The 23,255-nt window shown below is 40.2% G+C and overlaps 1 protein-coding gene across 2 annotated transcripts in view; it reads right to left on the bottom strand.

Moving 5' to 3' along the window:
• Positions 1-23,255, bottom strand: part of plekhg4 (pleckstrin homology domain containing, family G (with RhoGef domain) member 4) — a 61,838-nt gene that overhangs the window by 25,328 nt on the left and 13,255 nt on the right. For both annotated transcript variants that reach the window (XM_060858916.1, XM_060858917.1), the window contains exons 2-13: positions 22,182-22,379; positions 17,233-19,474; positions 13,457-13,660; positions 12,665-12,788; positions 11,905-11,998; positions 8,847-8,933; positions 8,132-8,248; positions 7,833-7,931; positions 5,271-5,419; positions 1,465-1,603; positions 604-726; positions 144-335 (exon numbers count right to left, since the gene is read on the bottom strand). In XM_060858916.1, the coding sequence (XP_060714899.1) occupies positions 144-335; positions 604-726; positions 1,465-1,603; positions 5,271-5,419; positions 7,833-7,931; positions 8,132-8,248; positions 8,847-8,933; positions 11,905-11,998; positions 12,665-12,788; positions 13,457-13,660; positions 17,233-19,474; positions 22,182-22,379 (3,768 nt within the window). The remainder of the gene's footprint in view (positions 1-143; positions 336-603; positions 727-1,464; positions 1,604-5,270; positions 5,420-7,832; positions 7,932-8,131; positions 8,249-8,846; positions 8,934-11,904; positions 11,999-12,664; positions 12,789-13,456; positions 13,661-17,232; positions 19,475-22,181; positions 22,380-23,255) is intronic.

Below are 23,255 nucleotides of genomic sequence, written 5' to 3'. Positions count from 1 at the left end.
TCAGGTTCATGTTACGATTCTCCGATCAGCAGTCAATTTATAAATTCAGCAGAAGCATTTTCAGGGTTTTGACGATCCGGTGTCATTCGAATTAATTCTTACAAGGACCAAGAAAAAAAAATCAGTGAACACCAACATCTCACCTTGTCGAAGAACTCGTAGAGGCGCACGGTCTTGTCAATTTTCTCCTTAGTGTCCTCTACTCTCTGGGAGAATTCGTGCAAATGGACCCAGAAGGAACGCACTTTAATTTCATACACCTGCAGCTCAGTTGACGAGATATCCTCCCATCTCTCTAACCGTTTCAGAAGGGCTTCTCCACTCTTACAGTGATCCTGTGAAAAAAAACCCCACACATTTACTCAAGCACACACATACATTCATGAATAATACATACAGATTAAAACAATTTCCTGTGTAATGTAGAAATCCTGATACGAGTAAAGCTATCCGTCATTAAGCGATACAATCCCAATCAGACTGTTTATTCATTTGTATGCAAACTACATTCAAGTGTACAGGATAGAACATTTTAGTGACCATAATATTTGAGAATTGATGTAGAATATCTAGTGATCTCGCAGAATAACGGCTTGGACGTACGTAAGCTGCTATGTAGAAGTCTCTGAAAAGCGACTGCTTGTGGCGTAGCTGCTCCAGAGAATCTTCCAGCTCGCCCAGAGTCTGCAGCCTACTCTCTCCTACCTCGTTTATCCACTGACTGACCTAAGAAACACAAGAAACACACACACACACACACACACCTCAAACTGAATTCAGAGCTTCAGCACAAGTTAAACATCAGTCTTATCCGTATTCCTAGGAAAGCTGAATCACATGACAAAATCAAACACAAGTAAGATAACATACACCATCGACCTCACACACCGGCTCAAGAATTTAGCACAATACAGATTAGAAATCTGCATGAGATATATATCATTCTTTTTGAGAGCAGATGTTCTTCCTCCCACTTTAAAAATATCCTGCTACAAAAAGAGTTCAAAGTTTTGATGGTTCTCACATTCCAAGATTTGACATGTACTATGTAGGACCACTCATTACATTAAGCAATGTTTGCGCCATAAGCTCTGCTGAATGCTTGATTTCGATTGGCCAGAAGGTGACAGTCTTGACAGGAAACAGTGCATTTTCTTTTATTTATTTAAAAAAAAAAAAAGGCTAGTACAGGATAAGAGGAACTTCTTTCATGGCGGTTCCACTACATTAAAATGAACAACAAAAGTGTCATCCTTTATTAAATAAAACAAGTGTCAGTGAAATAAAAAACTGAATTTCTGAAATGAACTTATAAATGATCGACTGCAGCATTGTAAAAGAGACTTCCACTTCATTGTCAGGTTAAAATGACACACATTCAGGATACTTGTACAAAGGCATCCCAACATTTTCTTGTAGGTTTGAGAATGATAGAAGATCTGAGGATTAAAGACAGATTCTCACCTCCCTGAATCCCTCCTCCAGGCTCTTGAACTCCATAATAAACTCCAGCTCCTGAGTGCACTTGTTGGACAGCATCACCAGCTTATGGACCAGCTCGTCCACCTGATTATACAGACTGCCCACATCCTCGACGGCATCCCTGCAGGGTAGCAAAGCACACGCACATGCATGGTATAACATGTTTGGAAGAACCAGGATGTTTGTTTATCTTTACCACATACAGCCTTACTTAAATAGTTTGCCATGGGATCAGACAGGAAGTGCAACCCAATGGACCCAATGCACGAGCTTTCAGTGTTTGTACTAAGCAACGTGCTTATTGGTCGTTGGTTTAAGGATGTCCCACAGATCAGACGATGTTCTTTGACTGACAAGGAGTTCATGCAATCGCTGTCCAGAGCTTCTGATGAGATCATCTAGGAGCCAGCAGTGCCAAACTCATCAGCCAGTATAAACCTTAGCATGCCTGCTGTGTGTGTGTGTGTGTTTATCCTTGGCTTTCTTTGAGCAGAGAAGCATTAGTGCAGAGTTGTAAATGCAGTGACTGAGCACATTGTTTGTTGTGGCAGAGCTTGATGACTAATGTATGATTTCATTTGTGCTGTAGCTCACTTACACAATGCCAGCTTGTGCTCTGATTCAACATCCTCACAATGTTTTCCAGATCTTCTCCAGTTTTTCCGAATTTAGTCATATACACAAACAGTTTAACAATGTCAAATCTATTCAATCTACCGTCAGTCATCAAAACCACAACTAAAGCACACACCCTGTGACACACTGAAGCGCTCGGTGGGAACGTTCAGACTGGCACTACCGCAAGCTCATATGTACCGGACTAGGAGCATGCTGCCTTGCTCTGGTGTTACTTTATACAGACAAACCTCAGGCTAATCCTGTTCAAATACACAAGTGCCACATACAGCAGCCTCAAATAAACTGAATGCAATGATCCTTGTAATGACTTTTATGTTGCTTGTTGATGAAAAGCATTGTTTAATATGAGAGAACTCAGTAACCGTGTTACATTTTGATCATGATTATTTATTAACTGTCAACTGTATTTAATAAAAAAACAAAACAATAATTAATATCTTACCTCTCCTAATATAGAGGCAGCTTTGAATTCTTTATATAACACAAAACACACAACCCAAGAGACCTGACAGCAGTAATGAGTAAATCACTCACTTGGATCCTCAGTGATTATCATGGGGTCGACTGGATAAATGTAGGCATTTAAAGTTATACAAGAAATACACAGAATTTAAAAAACAACCAAAAAAACAACCAACAAAAAAGTGAGACATTGAGACTCTTGAATTATCTCAACACTTAATCAGAACTTGTTTTTATACTTCTGTACTTCTATAATACCACACAATCTCCCAAGCATAACAGGAGGCTACTGCGCTGCTGATTGCGATTCGCTTTAATGTCCCTGATCCTGATTAGTGTTTGTTTCAGAAGTTTGCCTTCGTATAAATGTGAGATAAAAGTCATAACTTTTATCAAGTTTCATCCTTCATGTTACTGATAAATGATTCTCAATCTGCATGCGCACACCCACACCTCCCACATCGAGTCAACACACAATATTTTTTTCTAAACAGTCGTCAGGTATCAAAGACATTCCTGAGGGGAAAAAAAAAAAACAGAAATGAAAGAGAGGATCTGCATGGCATGGAACTCTGAGCAGACTGATAAGGAACTGGTGTACACACACACACACACACACACACACACACACACACACACACAGACATGAGAAAAAGGAGATTTCGCTTCTCCAGAACAGGATGTTATTTACACCCAGACCCTGACTCCACATGCACTGATTAAACATCTCCTTCAACATAGTTAAAGTTCACACCCAGGATCTATGATGAAGTGTTGACTTCACTTCTGTTCTAAAGGCTTAGCCTTGCTTTCACTAAAACACAGAAAAACAAGTTTGACCATGAGCATGAGAGACTCAATATAAACCGAGAGAAAAGCAAAAGAGACAAAAAGAAACCAAAAACAAAAAAAGAGTAAAATGACAAGAATAATGGCCCTGACATAAGCATTAAAGCAGTGACCCCAAAATGCTCCAGCTCTCAGAAATGACCCTTGACCAAACACACACCATTATCAACACAGAATTCCCATGAAAACCCCAATATACCGTATATCTGCCAGAAATGACAATGAGGACTTCAGAACAATAAAGACTACAGGAAGCTTTTCAGACACCCAGGAACTTCTAAGCGTCTTGCTTGAGCATTTCTAGCCACATTCCTCATACAAGCACCAAAAAAAGGCTTAAAGCCAGATCAGAATTTTTGTTTTTTTATTTGTTGTTTCCCACCAGACTAGCTTCAACAACCAAAGCAATAAAACCTTACTTGCTACCGAGTTGTGATGCACACTAATGCACGATTCTTGTACTGAATTTCATAAGCTATCCGCTGGTATAACAGTTGCTAGTACAACATGAGAGAGAATAAAAGTGCTAAGGAGATTCAAATGATTTTTAATTTTGTGATTTAAATGAAAGGACACTACCGCTGCTCAACAGCTTGGACTATGGACTAAGGACTATCCAGTGCTGTCCCTAACTAACAACTAGCTGGCCATATGCATTCACTTAACTACCAGAACCTTAACCTGGTCAAGTACACTAACGACAATCATTTGTCCATCTCTGCAGAGTGAAATTGGGCATAGCTGGTTTTAATACTAACATTAACTTTATTGCTGACATCATATTTGTGGTATGATTATCATGGTCAACAATAGAGAGTTCATTAGGGTGGGTGTATTCAGATACGTCTAGGCACGTGAACGACAGTGAGAAAGAATGTGTTTGAGTGTGTGATATAATGATGCAGTGTCTATATGGCCTGCCAGGATGCATGCAGAGACCTTAATGAGATAAGGTAATTTTCTTGGCTCGGGTATCGGGGAAAAACCTCATACACCACCACACACTACTGCACATCAGAGGAATGCTTATGCACACACACACACACACACACACACACACACACACACACACACACACGTTGTCTATCTACAACAGCCTTTGTATTGTCTCTCCATCTGTCTATTTGTGAAAGCTGTTCTGACAGGTTGAGCTCTGCTTTAAGTGAATGTGTGTTCTGGTGTAAAGGGAAATGTTAAGGGCTGCTCCTGCATATAAACCTATTGAAACTTTTAAAACAAACAACAAACCAATGAGAATAAAAGAAGTAGATAAGGGGGATGATTTCTCTCTTCTCTTGTCTCTTCTGATGTCACTCTTTAAAAAATAAAAACAAAAAAAAAAACATGCTCACCGATATGTTGCTTAGGTTGCCATTCATGTGTTCTGTATTAAACGCACCATTAAAATTCCATATAATACAAATACATACATTGCAAGTAAGAAATAACACTTGTGAGCATTTGTTTTTTTTCTTTTTCTTCTCGGATATTTTTCACTTCTGCTGTTTGAACCACTGTCTTTATCAAACAGTACAAAAAGCTCACAATCTCTGTGGTGAGTATTGTGTAAAAGTAATATTGGACGTATTTGGCCAGTTATGCCATTACTATTTTTATCTGTTTATCGGCTAGTTTAGTAAACAAGTAGTGTAACGTTTGTCTGAATGAACACAGGCAGCTGTGACGTGCCGTTTAAAGTCAGTTTAACGTACAGAAATGCATGTTTCTGAGGCATTAAAAACAAATCATTAAGCTCTTAGTGAGGCATCTAAAATATACATTTAAAAAGAGTTGTGTTTGAGTGAGGGTGTGGTAACATGCAGGATGTTCTCGGTCACCTGTAGTCCTCAGTGAGGCTGACGCTGGTGTCCTCTTTACGAAGGCGGGACAAAGCGGCTCCTCCCTCCAGCTGCAGACGCACCAGCCGGCTGTCCTCCAGGATGCTCCTCATCAGTTCTTTATACTTGTGCAGAAGCACCTGTGCCTCCTAAAGCATACACACACACACACACACACACATATGCACTTTACATTATCAGAGCAATAACCAGACAGCGCTTGTATTAAAAAATACAGATTAGTACAAGAGGAGTCCTTCAGAATCTCGACGTGACTCATTGCTGCAGACTGAACTGCCTGTTCTTTCTCCCATAGGTGACAATTAAACTTTATTTTGTCATTACAAGCACTGACAGCTTAATTAGATTTTTAAATGACCCTTTCTGCCTTTCCAACCTGGAGGCTATGACTGGACACATGAGAAGTGGATAATATTGCACAATTTGCATAATAACTCCAACAACCATTGAACTGAGATATGCATGTAAAGCTCTTTCACACAGGTGTGAGTGTGTTTTTTTGTATTAGCAAAGATAAGCTTCTTTCTGGCAGTAATACTTTCACACAGTACAGTAATTACGCACTATTGCACCTCCAAACTCCTCACTGTTACTATTTTATGTTCATTTGTGATACAAGATTGTGTCTTTTCATACTAGACTTGCTCCTTTCATTCTCTGGTCCTCTATCGATGCCCGATCTCCTTCAGTGCAAACTCAGAATGTTATGTCTCAGAATGGATGATAATTGCTCTCAATAATGCAGCAACAACAACAACAACAAAAGTGTATGCAGAATTTACAACACAATGTAAAGCACATAACTATGTCAACGCCTTGTTTGTGCTGCCTGTAATTACTAATGTTCCAGTAAGTGAGTGTGTGGTAGGGAAGGAATGTTAAAGATGAGCAGTGAACATAGTGCGTCTCAATCTGGCTGTAATTACTTTATTGCATGCATATGTGCTGAATCAGTGTGACGGAGAGAGATAAAGTGCACAATTAAAAAAGGGACTAAAAAAAAAAAAGAGATTATGCAGGTCAGTAAACAAACAAACAAACAAAGCATAAACAAAAACAAATAAAGGCATAATTGGTATAATAATAAAGAATGGGGAGGTAAATAAATGGACCTATGAATAATGGGTACAAAAAGATCAAAAGATAAAAGACTTTCTAAATGCCATTTTCTAAAAAAGCAGAAGCAGGAGAGGAGCCTCTTTAAACATTTAGCATAACCCCAAAAAGAAATCTATCTCCTCATCATCCAGGCACTTTCAATCCATATACCCCACTCAATGAAGCCTGCTTTGGTGATTTCAAAGATGACCCATGATACCCAACTCCCTAGGGTTTATTTCCCCTCTCCTCATTTCCATCTCCCAATGGACAAGGAATGTCCTTCACTGACCTAACCTGACAACCAGGGGTCAACTGAGTTAAAGGCCTGGCACATTAACCCTGTTCTTCTGAACTGCGTATACACACACACACACACACACACACACACCATTAGCAGCTAAAGATTCCTCTTAGTGTGCAGTGTGGAGAAAAGCGATATCAATACAATGGCAGAATATGGCAGTGTTTATCCTAAAAACATTATCATTACTTGTTAGTATTAGTTGTTTATCATGGTGTTTTTTGCTGATATATTAAAAACCCACAAGAGCTCATGTTGCTTATACTGGAAGAGAAACCAGTGACCAAACAAGTCTGTTTGGAAATTCAATATTACCCCACAACATTTTTAATTCTGACCAGGAAAAGACTGCTTGCTTTTATACTGATGATTTAACTGCAGTGCTGCTGAGTATTCAAATCGAATTGGTCAGAAGCTCTGGATTAACGGCAGCTTTGTCAGTAGTGCCAGCTGCTCCGTTTCTATATTAAAAACCTGTTTACAGAGACGTGTATAGCGGATGCCACATAAGCTAAGCCTAATAAGGAAAAACATGCCGTTAGCTTTCTGTAAAAAGATATTCATTTAACATTTATGAGTCCCCAGTGTCAGGTTTTCCACCAAACACTTTCTAGTTTCTCAGTTACATGACATCAACTTTAAGAAAGAGAGAAAAAAGAGGATGATGACAGACTGTTTTTTTGAGTGTTTATAGCTGCTATGACACAAGTGATGATAACCAAGTTGTCATCATTACATGTAACTACATGTGGTTGCAATCATTTATACAACCAACTCATTGCAATCTTTGACAAACTGCTGTGGTACAAGAGGAATAAAACCCTTCAGAGATAGTAACTGAAAAAACAATCAGCTCCACTTGAGAAGCACAGAGCAGTTAATCTAACAGCTATTTATCCATCTGCCAAAGCCTAGAAAAACCTATAAGCAACATTGACAAATGAAATATTTTCCCTCCTCAAGGCCAGGAGGACTGTATGCTTGGCCAGACAAGCTACTGAGCCTATTTAATGGCAGAGAGTTGGTAAAATGTGTGCTAACAGGGTGTTAGAAATTGTCAATCTACCACCACTAAAGAAAGAATTTGACGCAAACAAGCCTAGACAAGTAAAATAGAATTTTTCAGTAAGTACGGTTACCTCTGCAGTAGGAGGCAGAACTGTAGACTCCAGACTGCTGATGGTGCTTTGCAGAAGATTTATTGAGTCCTCACAATGACTGGTCAACTGCTCAACCCTCTGAAAGAAAGAAAGCGGTGCCATGATCATTACTGAGTGACTGATTAAAACAAACCAGTGGTGCTGCTTTATCACTTTATCATCTTTCCTTTCAATATTTTGGCAAAACTGTACTCAATACACACATATCAGTGAAGCTGTCTTGCCCTAAATACATTGAGGGGAAAAAAACCCAAAGAAACCAAACAATTTGATCTTACAGTCCTGAAACAGATCCAGCTGCTGTGGGAGAAAGGAAAAGTGCCGTCAAACTCGGTGGGGAGCTGAGAAACCTCTATGTGCTTATGTAGAGACTTCAGAGATGTTAACAACTCCACCTGCAGAACACAAAGATGTGTAGAACAAAAAAGTCATCACAAAAGACCGTTTCTGATTCACATCACCTTTGCTTGTGAATGCATGAACATCAATCTGAATTAAATAACAAGTTTGAATATTGCTTTGAATCTTTATTGTTGTTTCATAGCGGTGATATTGTACGTATTTGCGAGCGTGTCAGCCGACTGTTTCCCTGGCAGTCTGCTTACTGACCAACAACACAAACGCTTGTGTTTTCAATAGTCCACAATACACTAAGAGCAATGGCAAAGCACAAGAGAGGTGAGACCAAGGCTCCAGTGTATTTTTAGATAATCAGGACAGATGATTACTTATTTTGGACTGTGGTACATTTTATACATGCAGAGTAAAATGGCTATCAGTCTTTGGTGTATATTTACATACATATTACTTAAGTGACAAAAAATACGTTATACGAAGTGGCTTTTTAAAGACTTCAGAACCACTACACGGGCATTTGTTTTATTCACTAAAATTTTTTTTCATTCATAGTAAACCAATGATTCCTGCATTACTTTAGTAATTTTAGTTAACAGCTGAATGTTAAAAAAAAAATCTTGAACGTAAGTCACTTGCCTGAACTGCAGAAGGCTTCTCAATACGCAAGGCCAGATCTCTGTCAGCCAATACAAAGACAGTGTGGATACAACCAGGCATGGACTCCTGAGTACATAATAAAACCAAATTAATGCAGAAGTACACACGTCAAAAAATGAATGCTTTGCTCTTTTAGGATTTATTAAAGATTGAATAACAGTAATAAAAATAGTCACGTCTTAGAAACAATCAAGATTCTCAGTTTTCTCAATTCAAGTTCTGGATTTTATTGTCTAGAAAATGTCACACACTGTAGAGAAGAAAAATAAACCAGCACTTCATAAAATCTAATAATAAAGCATACATCACTTGATTTTTTCTTCTTTTCCATGCAGTTTAAAGCAAACACAAGGGTATGTGTACTTTCCAAGAAATGACAGGAACGTTGACAAAAAGAGACCTAACAAATTAAAGACCAGCCCAACACCAACATAAATAAGTAAGTAAGTAAATAAATAAATAAATAAATAAATAAATAGAGGGGAAAAAATCTAAACATACAATAACACTAACAAATCAAACAACATGAAGAAAACAGAAGAACAGGAAATTAAAACCAGGTTTGATGATAATCCTCGATGTGTGAGGCCACCAAGTGTTCACCTATGAGACATTATCACATTCCCCAGACAGACCTGATAAAAAGGAGGCCCTTCCTGTCTCATTTCAGCATATGTGAGGTGCTCCACAGGGTTCAAAGTCACTCAAGATCTTAGATCTTTTGTCCTGCCATTATGCAGTCAGGATTCGGTGGTGCTCCTGCTCCAAACTCTCTCGCAACACTGGCACATAACATTCGTGCCTGAAATGTGCTCTTCTCCTTTCCTCTTTGTGACATTCAGAATCTGACTATAAAAAAGAACTAATAATCTTATCTTTGCAGCGATCCAAGCTATGAATTAAAAGCTTTTTAAAAATGGACCTAATTAGGCCACCTATGTTCCATCTGGACCTAATTATGTAAAAGTGTACTTGTGTTATTTTCAAGCAGAAATGCCTACGGCACGAACTATACTGCTGATCATAGGGCTGTAAAGTAAACTGGCAATTTACTGTAAATGTATACAACTCCAGTTCTCATTAAAAAACAAAAGAGCCTGGAATGTGCCTGTATGTTCCTGGAGGTGCTGGTGAGCTACAGTATATGACCACCTACCCATTTTTTGTATGCGATTCATTAATCTCATGAATATTTCTCATTGGGTGTCAGATTAGCTGTTTCTCCACTATCAGGCAGTTGCTTCCTCCCATCCAGCCTTCTGAAAAAATGGGCAGAACCATAACTCTGTGGTTTGGTCAGGGCAAACAAAATGACTGGGGAATGTTAGGATCCGGGTGAAACACTAACACACCTATGCAAACAAGAACCTGTCTAAGCAGTCAGCTAGTTCTGGCTTAAAGCGGTGATATGTCAAACATATGTCAGGCAAGCCTGGTGTTCAACTTGATACCAGAATTTGATCTACTCAACCCTTTCAACAATCTGCACAAGCTCTATGAATACGTTTACAGGAGAAGTAGCTAAGCTTGAACTGTAACATATATATGATTATATCCCAATAATATCTCATTTTCACACCAGTGTATATCCAGCAGATGGAAATCTTTAACACATTCTGCAAGCAATTACAACATGATATGTGATACTCTTGTGAGAGTCATGAGTGCATTTCGACAAAGTTCTAAAATTTAAGGTCTCTAAATGAGTATTCTTAAATGCCTCTCGTTATACAAGCATTCCCACCTTATCAAACGCAAAGACGGCCGAGTTCACGGTCCTGTATAAACAAGGCAACAAGACTCCATCAATAGTAATCAAACTAAGTGACAGAAGTTCCATTGCTCACCTTGCCATAGTTCACATTCGGCTCAAAGTGGCTGTAAATGTGGATAGTGCATAACACAGATATTGTGGTGAAACCTCAGATTTCCCCCTCACTGTACCAGACCCTGGTTTATTTTCGTAGCATTTCATCAGAATCAGGTGCACATGCTACATGCGATACAGTGTTTTGGTTTTTTCATAGTATGACTAAATTTTTTTTTAGCACTTTCAGTAAGTACTTACTTAAATAGTAAGTAGTTTAAATGAAGTTTAAAGTGTTTCTAACAGATTGCTGAGTAAGGCTGCTTACTTTTAAAATTGTGTAGAAACAATGTGTGTGTGTGTGTGTGTGTGTGTGTGTGTGTGTGTGTGAGAAGTGTTCACAGGACTGAAACTTCTCGTGTAAGCACAACTCACAGCTCATTTTAACGTCCACAGGTAAAGCTTTAACAACATTGCTCAGGCTCAGTCATGAGAAAACATGACTCATAATTTCCAGGATCTTTTCACATGTATTACAGCCACGACTGCTTATAAATCTACAACCTTCTTGAGGTTATGTGTAATGTAGAGCTACCCAGTCAGCGGTAGTTTATAAAGTGTACAATGTTCACACATTTACCAACACCATCAGAGGGTTACAAACAATATGGATTAGAGAGCATGGGCCAGGACAGGCTAAAGTCAAGGAGAATTCACTGATATATACATCAACACATCACACTACTAAACAATCCCCAGAAATGAAAACACAATTATGCTATTAAGAGGTAGCTATTCTAGTGTTTGCGTGTTTTAAACCTTACTGATTATTTCTTTTGACGCTGCTGTAATAATTCCTCAGGATGGGTCCAGGATGTTTCACAATTAAGGGTTCATTTTGTTGTGGCATTGTGCAGGGCTAATAAATCAGCGAGGTTTGAAATAGCAAGTAAATATACTTGCTCTCATAGCAAGTAAATATACTTTAATAGCTAAAATAAACTTTTATGACGTTCCATCTATATAACTGGGCCACATTCTTTAATTTTTAATGTTGAGAAAGAAGCTTAAGTAACATAAATGCTGGTGTTTATTTCAGAACTTCAGTGCTATATAGCAAATGACTAAGTCGCCCAAGTTTTATGAAGGAATTTATGAGCCAAACACATTCAGACAGACTCACAGTGAGGCATTTCCTCCTGGAGGATAGTTACAGGGCTGTATTCTTACCTGCAGAACGGCGAAGGCTTTGAAGAGAGCAGGGACAGGTGAGCACCTGCGGGCATCCACTAGGACAGTCAAACCCAACGCCTGCACTTCCTTCCTATAACACACATACACACAGAATAAAGGGTTAAAATATTTTAAGCATGCATAAGTCTTTACACATATCTTTACACATTTCATATTTTTTCACATATCGATGCTATTGGTCAGTCCCCACGTGGGTCTGTTATTTTTACAAGTTATTAACCAATCTAAAGTCTTGAAAATAGCTTTAACGCAAATCTCATAACTCCATTAGACACTTCAACTGTCCACCTCTTCCTCACTCCGCGGGAGAGCTTCGCGTCATATTTCTCCTTAATAAGAGTCGCAATGAATCAACACGTCTTCTGAGGTAAATGTCTTCAAAACACTGGGCTCAAAGAAAAAAAAATCTTGACCCCCGCTAGTTCTGGTGCTCGTCTGAGGACAGGAATTTAGTGCAAGACAATCCACTGCAACGCTCATGCTACAAAAAGGAATGACTGTACACCTATAAAAAGTAACACCTCCCCTGCTACTGCTACTATTTGTATGGAAATACTTCCAGACAAACAGACTAAGAGTTTTAACCAGAGTAAGTATTGATTTCTTACTGATATTTACCACCAGCGATACTCCAATATTAGTATATAAACACAAAAATTTTGAATTCAGGAATTAAACTTGACATGGTGCAGTGGCAAGATGTATAGAACATGCACAACTTTGTGAGCGGGAATACCTGAGAATGGTGTAGAAGTAGACCATGATGCGCACAAGCTCACTGCTGTTGCAGTTCGGGTTCAGCCAAGCGGTGTTTCTTGTTGTCACTGTTACGAGTGCATGGCCTGACTTGTCTCGTGTCCCTGGAGACCAATCAGTAATACAATGATTTACTATCTTTATAAATATTAATCAGCATGAGACAGAATAACGTTGTCTTGAATAGAGTAAATTTTTAAACGTGTCTTTAAACGTTTTGTCATATTTCTATTTAGTTTTTCTTACACACCAGAAGTAACTAACAGAACACTAAGTTCAAGAGTAGGAACCTAACTGCCTCAAATCATGCTTACATAATAGTCTGGAATTTACTATCGTAGATGATTTGAACGCAGTCTGAAATGCGTTTAGTGTAGTCAATTAGTCGGCTGAAAAGGAACGAAATGTAAAAAATTTTAAGAGACCTCGTCAAAATTGTGACTTCATACAGATGCCACGCTCAGATTTAACATGAGCAGCTCTTGACATGAAAGCAATTCTGCCAAAACTGTAACGTGTGCTAAGTACCATGTGAAAAGCATCATTGGATAAATATTTTTGCAAAGATCATAAGTTTGTTGGATAAATGTAGTGTTAATAAATAGAAAATCTGAAAAAGAGAATGGTTTTATATATATATATATATATATATATATATATATATATATATATATATATATATATATAAAAGAGAGTCTATATATTTGACCAGTCAGTATATTTATATAATTGTGGTAGATGCATGTGTTTATTGGACACATATGTACAGTACCAGGCAGGCAGAGCACTCCAGAGCACAGGATGTCAGAGTTGATGTTATGAGCTTCAATGAGAAGAGGCTGATTCCTAACAGCCTGACTGGGAAACGCAGGAGGAGGATCATGTGGCATCACTGGAGAGTCCACTGTGTGAATTTTACCCGAAGGAGGCGTCACTAAAACGGGACACAGCGACGGGTCTTCTGCACGCATTAAGTCTGCAAGATAGAATCTGGGTCAATAGTGTTATACGAGAGCCTGAACTACAGCAATCAAAAACAAACCCTCACATGCATAAACACACCTAAAAACACCTAACTAGGGTATGACTTATACGAGAGGCTAATAAACATGCTCTCTAGCATCAGTGCACAAACAGAGCAGTAAACCGGTCAACACTGTAAGTGGTGAAAAACATTCAAACATTCATTTCTATTATAAATTGTGCTACTGCAATCACATAGTCAGCGGTTTTCTGTACTCCCCTGGTTGAGCAAGGTAACAGCATACCTTTTTAGCTCAAATACATTCAAATCTTGACATTTTTAAGTAAACATTAATCATTATCATGGGTTTAATACATGCAAAGGTTCTGAACAAACAGCTAGAAATTGGCAAACTGACCTAGACGGCATGGTCAAATTACCAACCCACACCGCACACCTTCGCATGCACTGTGTTTCTGTTTACTTATTGGATCCAAGATCTTTAACAGTATCCCAAAGATTGAAGTTTCTGGGAACTGTAAAACAAAACAATCCACTGCCAGAACAAAAAACATGAGACACGGTCAGGGATACTTCCAAACACAGCCTCAAGCTCATAAACCACAAAGACAGGGAAAACAAGCATAAATCGGTCTGAGATGTAATCTGGCAGGGACTGCTGTATTTCAAAGCGGATTAAAGGTGATATAGCAAAAAGGTGAAGTTCTGAAGCCCGGATTCCACAATGTAATGAAAGGTTACAGATAAGGCAGCTGGGAATTTAACAAATCTTTCACCCGTTCTCTCCTTGGCTCATTCTTTTCACTGTTAAAATAAATCAAACCAACAGCTCCCAGATTTGGATGGGACCTCAGAGAAGTTAAGTGCTGCAGAGTGGAACAGGATGGAGTTTCACATTTCTGCCCCTTTCCGTCTGGAGGGCAAATTTGGCAAAGCCCACGGGCCATTCCCCTGGTCTACCTTTTCCCTGTCTCTTCTCTCCCTCTTTTAATTTTTCCTTCATTTATTCTCAGACACAGCTCCTGACTTCAGATTGGTTCTTTCTTGTCGCTTATTTAAACAGCTGCCTGTTGAATTTGTTTAAAGGCCTGAGAAGTGTGTATGTGTTTGTTTATGTCTGTTATATGGCTCACACAGACAGATTGATCATATACGTTTCTCATTGTTCGGTGCCTATGTGTCCATGTGCATATGTGTTTAACCCTGCACTTACGATCCCATCTGCTTTGCTCATCAGCTTAGCTTTCCTTCACAGGTTGTTTAGTCATCCGTACAGAGAGGAGGATAATTTAGAATTTTAAACTCCTTTCCATGTGTCTAAATGCTAATTCAAAGCAACATTCTTTCTTCTAGACAGAAATCCCCTAAGACTGAATTAAATATTATTTGAAGAAATCCATGTTTCCTAGAAATTTCCTAGTTGGCTATACTGTATATAGACGTCCATTCGGTGCTAAATCAGGTCTTTTTAGATTATTACCTGTCACATTGATCCCACATAATGACACACTTATCCCAAATAGAAAACATGGCCAAATTTTGTCTGTTAATGTATCCTGCATATCAGATTATACGGTCAAAATCCTCTAAATACAAACTTGTGTTTAAACAAATTTATCGTATTCTGTTTATGTTGCCAAATGGTCTGATCCGGGCTCATGCAAAAAAAATAAAGGTAGCACAAACACACTCACTCACTCATTTTCTACCGCTTATCCAAACTACCTCGGGTCACGGGGAGCCTGTGCGTCCCCGTGAATCTCAGGCGTCATCGGGCATCAAGGCATGATACACCCTGGACGGAGTGCCAACCCATCGCAGGGCACACACACACTCTCATTCACTCACGCAATCACACACTACGGACAATTTTCCAGAGATGCCAATCAACCTACCATGCATGTCTTTGAACCGGTGGAGGAAACCGGAGTACCCGGAGGAAACCCCCGATGCACGGAGAGAACATGCAAACTCCACACACACAAGGCGGAGGCGGGAATCGAACCCCCAACCCTGGAGGTGTGAGGCGAACGTGCTAACCACTAAGCCACCGTGCCCCCAGCACAAACAGATACAGATATTTATTTCTGTCCAGAATGTGTTAAAATGTTAACATTTCTCCAACATTACCACTACCATATCTGTAGCTGTGATATCCTGTTGCTGGTTTTTTAGGCTGCATTGGACTAACACCTGTAGGTAGAAAAGGATGTAACTACTTCCGAGTAAAGCCATACACAGCACAAGATGAGCTTCATATAAGTAATCTCTATGAAATGTGAATAAAACAATGCAGGTGGTGCTGAATAAAGGTAAACATGGTAACTGACAGTGATGGATGAGTAAAGAGAAACGAGTAATGGGAGAGAGTATGGATGTAATTATAGCTGTGAGTCTACTTGAAGCAGAGAAACCTAAACACTGTCAAATGTGTAAACCACCCACATGGTGTGGCATCCATCACAGTTCCCTAACTAACAACAAACAAAGACACTGAGGCTTTCAAAACAGTGCAACCCTCCCCTACACACACACACACACACACCCTGACCCCCTCCTGCCCGCAGCCCACCCACCTGCACATTACTGTTCACACCTGAACAACAGTAGGATCAGGAAACAAGCTTGCTGTACCTCATACACAAGTGATACCATACTTCACTGATTCACTTTGCACTGTTTTAAAGAGGCAACAACATTCATATTGCCTGTGTATAAAGTAATGTAAGCTCCATTGCTTACAGATGTTTACAAAAATCTGTTTTTAGTCACCCTGAGTTTTTTCTACTACTCTAAAGCAGACCGCCATCCAGTCAAAACATAGTCTACTGTATACTTCTGCCTGAGGCAATAAATGTCCACAAATACAATTCAATCCAAAAGGCAAGATACTGAATTACAAAAAACACAGAGTAGAGTGTGTGTGAATTCTACCCAGGACCCTGTCTTTCCTCCAGCACTCTCTTTTCTATCATGGCCTCTAAAGACTTGGCTATTGTTCAATAGAGTCACCACTCATAGCAAAACTTGGAAACAAACTGTCTAGAGACCGGAATATGACCTGCGATGAAGTCTGTCCTCGTAAACTAACCAGCATAAACAGAAACAGCCTGTGTCACTACTTTCTTTCAGCTTCAACGCGGGTCACTTGAGAGTCATTTGTAGTCTGTCAGTAGGCCGCTGCCTGAGGTCCCCCGCAGGGAAAGGATCTCCGTGTAGGAAATGTCACTTTATGATTGTGTGTCTAAAGTAAACAGAAGTAGGTGCTGGGGGAAAGCGTAAAATATTACACCCGAAAGAATAAAGCGGAAAAGTACCTAAAATTAGTGCAGAACTTTCAAGTGATAAATAATTAAAACATGTCTTTAAATAAAGACACAAAAAACACAACAACAGACATCAGAGTTTGGATAAATATGGATTAAGGGGAGGACAGAAGCAGGAAGTGACACGGAGGTATGGAGGGGTGATGAAGACTTACATCAGAAAGAAAAGGTTAAAGAGTAGGAGGGTGAAGAAAAGGCAGCAACAGGTGAGGTTTGGGATGTGAAAATGGTTTCTACCTTTCTCCTGCTCCTGTTGATGATGATGATGATGATGATGCTGAGACTCCGCCCCTGCTTCCAGTTGCATACTATTAACAGGAGACACAGGCTCATCCTGCGGCCTCTGCTCCTCTATCCTTTCTTCCTGTCTGTCGTTCACCTCCTCTTCCTCCACTTTAATCATGTTTACTCCCTCTGCCAGTGCATCCGATGTGTGTATACTCATTTGCTCTGAGGGTGTGCTGTCATTTGCAACTGGCACATCTGACATAACCGGAAGGTTTTGAAAGACTTGAGATGCTGTTTTAATTCCCATGGTTAATTCATTCTCAATCAAAGGACATCCCTTAATTCCAACGTCCTCAGTTCCCTTGGAGACAATCTGCATACTTTCATCTTTCTCTAACTCCTCAAACTCTTTCTTTTGTATCTCTTGAATTTCTTTTCTTTCCTCTGTACCTAAAGGGCTTCCTGTCTCTTGACCTGGAGATGTGCTTACAATTGTGCCAGATTTGGGTGTGGAATTAAACAAACCTGTTTGTGAAGTCTTTGTTTTTTCTACCATATCAACTACCACTCCCTCTATGTTTGCCTCATTCTCGGTCCCTCTCCCCGATTCCTTTTCTCCTGTTCGTGAGTCACCTTCATTCACATATTGCCTCTTGTTTACTTGTTCTTCCTCAGCTTCATCCCTTGGCAGCTCCATCTCTGCATCTACATATCCCTTATTTCTGTTCTGACTTTCTTTCTTCTCACATGGCTCTGTCCTCTTGTGACCTGGAAGAATGGCTGTAACGTGACCCTCTGCAGGCTGTACGGAGACAATGGCCCAGTCTACCTGCTGCCCCTGGGGGCTTGCTGACCCTGGCCTGCCCTCCTCTGTGTCACAGGAATCGAGGTTGCTTTCACTACTACACTGGCTACCACAGGCCCTATTCTCAGATTCTGTAGGCCGGCTAGCTGGCCGGTCTTTAGGATCTTCCTGTTTAGACTCAGTCTGTACTTCCTTGCTAGCCTCTACCTCTATCTGCACTTCTTTTTGAGTCTCGACAGAGGCAGAAGCTTCTAAAAGCTCTGCGTTTGGAGTGCTAGTAGCATAGTCACTCAGGTTACTGTCCATTTCAACCCTACTTACAAATCTCTGCTTATCCATGGCAGCTGCTTCTAAGTCAGTGGTACAGATACTAAGTGTAGGCTGGTCAGAATCTGGTTCTGGGGCAAGACAGTGATTTAAACATTCAGAGTTAATATGCATAGTGTTGTTCTTTTCCAAGTCACAAAGTGCTGTGTTGATGCAGTCCAATTGTTCAGGCACACACTCTGTCACAGGCTCATGCTCAAGCATAACGTCAGATGGAGCTGTACCTTTAGAAGAGGTCGGTTCACACTCATTCTCCTCCTGCCGCTTGCTGTGCAGACCTCCTGGCATCTGATGCAGAAACGGCCCTGTAAGGTTCTCCTCAATCAGCATGGCACACACCATGCTCTGAGGACACCTGTCACTTTTCACAGAGCTCTCCAAGGCATTAGCTCTGGGCCGTTCAGGCCCTGTAGTCCGTGGTTTGTGTAAGTTTCTGTAGTTCATGCTTATTGACTGAGTCAAAGAGCCTTTTTGTGGGGAAAAGCGAGGCAGTGTGATATCTGCAAGTTCTACATATTCACCTTCTGAATCATCAGCAGCACTGCTCCTCCCACTGCTGTCCTGTTCCAGAGCAGGAAGAGGCTTAACCGTCTTACACGGTTCCCCTCTCTCTGCTGACTCTGCCATTGATGTGTCGATCAAAATTCCATGCACAGATTCGGAAGCACTATCTTCCTGCCCCTCTTTTACCTCAGTATCATCAACCCTCCCATTCTCCATAACCATCTGGCTCACTTTTGAGGGTCTGCTAATGAATTCAGGTTGTACCACATCTTCCCAAGGCACCCTGAAAATGTCATTATCAGCAGACAACAGACAGTGCTCCAGGGTGACTCGGCCATTTACGTTCCTCTCCTGGTTGATGGAGTCCAGCCAGGCCATGCTGAAAAGTGAGATGTAGGCTAACTCAGGGATCTCCAGCTCCTCCACATGCTGCCCGCTCGCTGACAGGCACTTGAGTGTGATGCGTGGTGGACTTTTGGTTGATGCTGTCACCTGCAGATAGAAGTCACCAGGCTGCAGGACACGTCTGTCCAAAGAGGACAACTGGACTATAATCTTCTCGTGGACACACAGTGGCCAGCCCTCGTGGCGGAAAAGGAAACCGCAATATGGAAACTGCAGAGAGAAACAAAGGCGTGTGTTAAATATTAGCGTTGTTTCACTGTTTTACTATGTATGTGGTGTAGCACATATATTTTTATCAATATGTACAAAATCTTTTACCCTGGATGCAGAAACAGAAAGGTTGCAGGTTAATGAATTTACATAACACCCATCCACAGACAAGGAGACAAACACGTAAAGAAGTGTTAAAGAAGTCATTAAGAAGTTATTAAAATAAGTGTTAGAGAAGTTATTTACTTTATTTAAAAATAAAATAAAAACAAATTAATAAGTAAATAACTTCATTAGCACAAACTGAAAAGCTTAGATAAAACAAATGAGCTTTATCTGTATAATAATCACAGAATAGTATAGAAAAATAGGGATTAAGAAATCGTTTCTTTCTTTCTGGATCCATTTATATGAATGAACCACTGTCCAGGGAAGGTATGAGACCTGAAGTACATCTCGGATATTCCTCGCAGCAGACTGCAATGCAGAGGACCACAGATACAACACTGATGAATAAATGTGTGATAAATATCCTGCCAGAATACGATTCTTGGGCAGCCAAAAATGACCGGCGGATTCCTTTCAAAGCAAAGGGTGGAGGAGTCTTCAGAGGATGTAGGCTAGTGTGTCACCAAGTGCTGGATGACAGAATGGGGGTGGGGTGGGGTGAATTGATAAGGGTGAAAGAGCTTTTTATGTGCAGAGCAGTCACTGTGCTCAGGCTGCTGGTTCCCATTATGATATCCTTATACACCTTCATATGGGCCCCTAAATGCCAACTCTGCATGATGGACAGACGTTGAGGCAGTCTCCTAACCACAGGTGCAGCAAGAAAGAGATTTTCCCACAGAGTATCCAGCAGAGAGAAAACACATTCACAAAAAATAAAAATATAAAACCATTAACACACACACACACACACACACACACACACACACAATTATGCAGATCACCATTACTCAAACAAGACCCTAATAAATAAAAGTAAAGTAAAATACATTTTACTTGTCTGGGAACAAATGATACATAACAGTGGCAGTCACTTGTACACACACGTGCACACACACACACACAGAAATTCCCACAGTAAAATGTCAGACTATAAACAAACCAGTGTCAAGCCGTTTCCGTTGAAAGGTCACATGGCCACACACAAAAAGACAGTTCCTTGGTCTGTTCTCACTCTTTATTCACAGGTGTGTGTTTGTCAATAGTGAAGAGAAGCACCGCCATGCTCTCTGCACTAACGGAGCGGACAAAAGTCAAAGGGTCATTCCTTCTCTGCTTCACAGGCCAAAGCAAATGACAGAGGCACTAAAGACGTCTAGAATTTATCTTCAAAGTTTTCCTGCTCTTGTTATTGACCTTTTTGCAGTTGAAAGCAAAGGTGATCTTTTAGCAAAACCTCTAAATTGAGCTGTTGTAGTGGTTGCCTTTGCCTGAAGAAATGGACTGTGTCCTACAAGTGGAGTTCATCAAATGTACAGTTACCTACGAGTTCATATTTAGACACATATAAAGAAAGCAGTGAACATGCTAGTTGAAATTTTGTAGAGCTAAATCTACTATATCTACATCTCAAATTTAATGTCTATTGTTCCTGTTAAATTAATGACAAAGAAATGACGTTGTGTGGACAAAAGACCCCTTTTTCCTGATTAATTTCTGGCAACAGACTACTGAAAGTAAATTCAGATCTTACCTCGTGATAAACGAAATGAAAAAACCTTCATCATTCTGCCTTTCGTTTGAAATTGTTGGCGCTATTATTATCTAATTAACCAAATGGCTTATCAGAATATTATAAATATTTATCCAGGCACTTCTTCCAAGATGAATTATTAATGATGTCATTATGTATGATGGGAAAGTAAATATACCTAGAACCCTAGAAGCCTCTAAAGATCATCTGTAATCGTTCTGTAGAAGTAGTAATGCAGGGCTGCTGTTTGTTTGTGAAATTTATGAAGTGATGACTACAACCTCAACATCTTTGTCCTTCTGTTAGGTCTCTATACTTTATATAGAACTAAAAGTGTGATGCTCCTGGCAAAGGATTTTTTTTTTCTTGTCATGGTGAAAAACACACAGACACAGAAAACAACCTCACAGGTTTCAGAACATACAGTCTGCACAGATACACTTCCAGGGACACTCCTGTATTCAAAACGAGTGTTAAATAATACCTCTGGGTCAAGTGTGTGGTGTATATTTAGTGTACAGCCTGCACTGTTGGCAACATTGAGGCACCAACATTAAATGAAGCCAAGCCTGAAGCTTGTGTGAGAAAGTGAGAATGGGCAAATGGGAAAAACCCCTCATCTCTGAAGTGTTGATGGGGCTTTTGCGGGCAGCTTCTCAAATTACCAAAACAAGAAGCCGCTACCAAAAGAAAAGTGAGCTTTGTGGATTCTCCAGTCTTTTGTCAGAGGTGTGTGATTTTGTTTGTTCTGACTGTGCCCACATTCTGACTAATTGTGACTAGAGCAAAAGCAGCTCACCTAACCAAACAGGGCATGCTACAATGCTATCACAGGCATGACGCTACATGACTGAACAGCCAGACTGAGTGTGAGAGAGAGTGACTGCTCTGCTTCTGAGAAAGCAAAGCAAATAACAGGAGACAAAAGAAAGTAGACACTGAGTAACTACAAAGGAATTCAGAGGATCCTAAAAAAAAAGTAATCAAAGGCAGGGCATCACTCACACATGCGTCCTGTTGAATGCTCTGGAGAATGTGTTTGGCGGGGATCAGGAAGTCGATGAGGTAGCGTAGGCCGTCTCCGCGGTAGGATGACTCGACCACATCCAGCACCTGGCACAGCACAGTGCCACCGGTGGCCTCGAACGGCGGGTAGAGCGCCGCGAGTGTGTTCTGGATGCAGCTGTCCAGAGATTCAGAGTCCTGGGAACACACACACACCTGTTAGACACGCACAAGCAATTCTGTGCATCAACAAGCAGTAGAAGTAAGAAGAACAAAATCAGAACACCCCAGTGAACAGCCTTGCAGAAGGGCACATCTGTAAAAACAAGTGCATCCTCCAGATAAATAGATATGTAACACACACACACACACACACACACACACATAATCACAGACACAAAGAAGGGACACACAGCTCAGTAGTGTGAATGAAGTTTAAACAGTGTACAGAATTTCCCACTGCAGCTAAAGCTATCGGAATCAAAACTACCAATAAAAGCGAAATCTCCAACAACCCCGTTTCTTATACAAAGAAGCTGACAAAGCTGATTCGGGAAAAATCTACATCATCAGGTTGGTTATAGCGAGAAACAGCCATGAAAGCAACTCAACAAAGTGACATTTATGACACTATTTAAAAAAATATTTAAAGAGCACAGGTACAACTGCAAAAGTTATGAGACAAGGGCATTTAAATTGGCGAGTGACAGACATTTTAACAGCCAGGATCTAATTACAAAGTGAAAAGATTAAGCTCATTTCCATACCTAATCAACAACTTGTTAAAAATGTTGCATTCTCTGTTTGAGGAAATCACACATGAGTAGAAAGTAACTAGACATGTGTGCAAACTGCCTGTTAATAACACCTCTGTCCTGGAGAAACGTTGTCTCATTCCACTATGTACTGCGTCAGCTATATATGGTTGAAATGACAATTAAAGCTTCTTGACTTGACCATGATGGTTCCCCAACATTTCTAATTGTCATAACAAATACAAACATGTCTTTTTACCACCCAATAGAAATCCCATGGTTCTCCAACCACTGCATTTTTCCAGACCACCAGACAAGC

This window comes from Tachysurus vachellii, chromosome 23 (assembly GCF_030014155.1).
Source record: "Tachysurus vachellii isolate PV-2020 chromosome 23, HZAU_Pvac_v1, whole genome shotgun sequence".
NCBI lineage: Eukaryota > Metazoa > Chordata > Actinopteri > Siluriformes > Bagridae > Tachysurus > Tachysurus vachellii.
The sequence above is the reverse complement of the archived record's forward strand: the minus strand, read 5'-3'. Positions and strand labels throughout refer to the sequence as shown.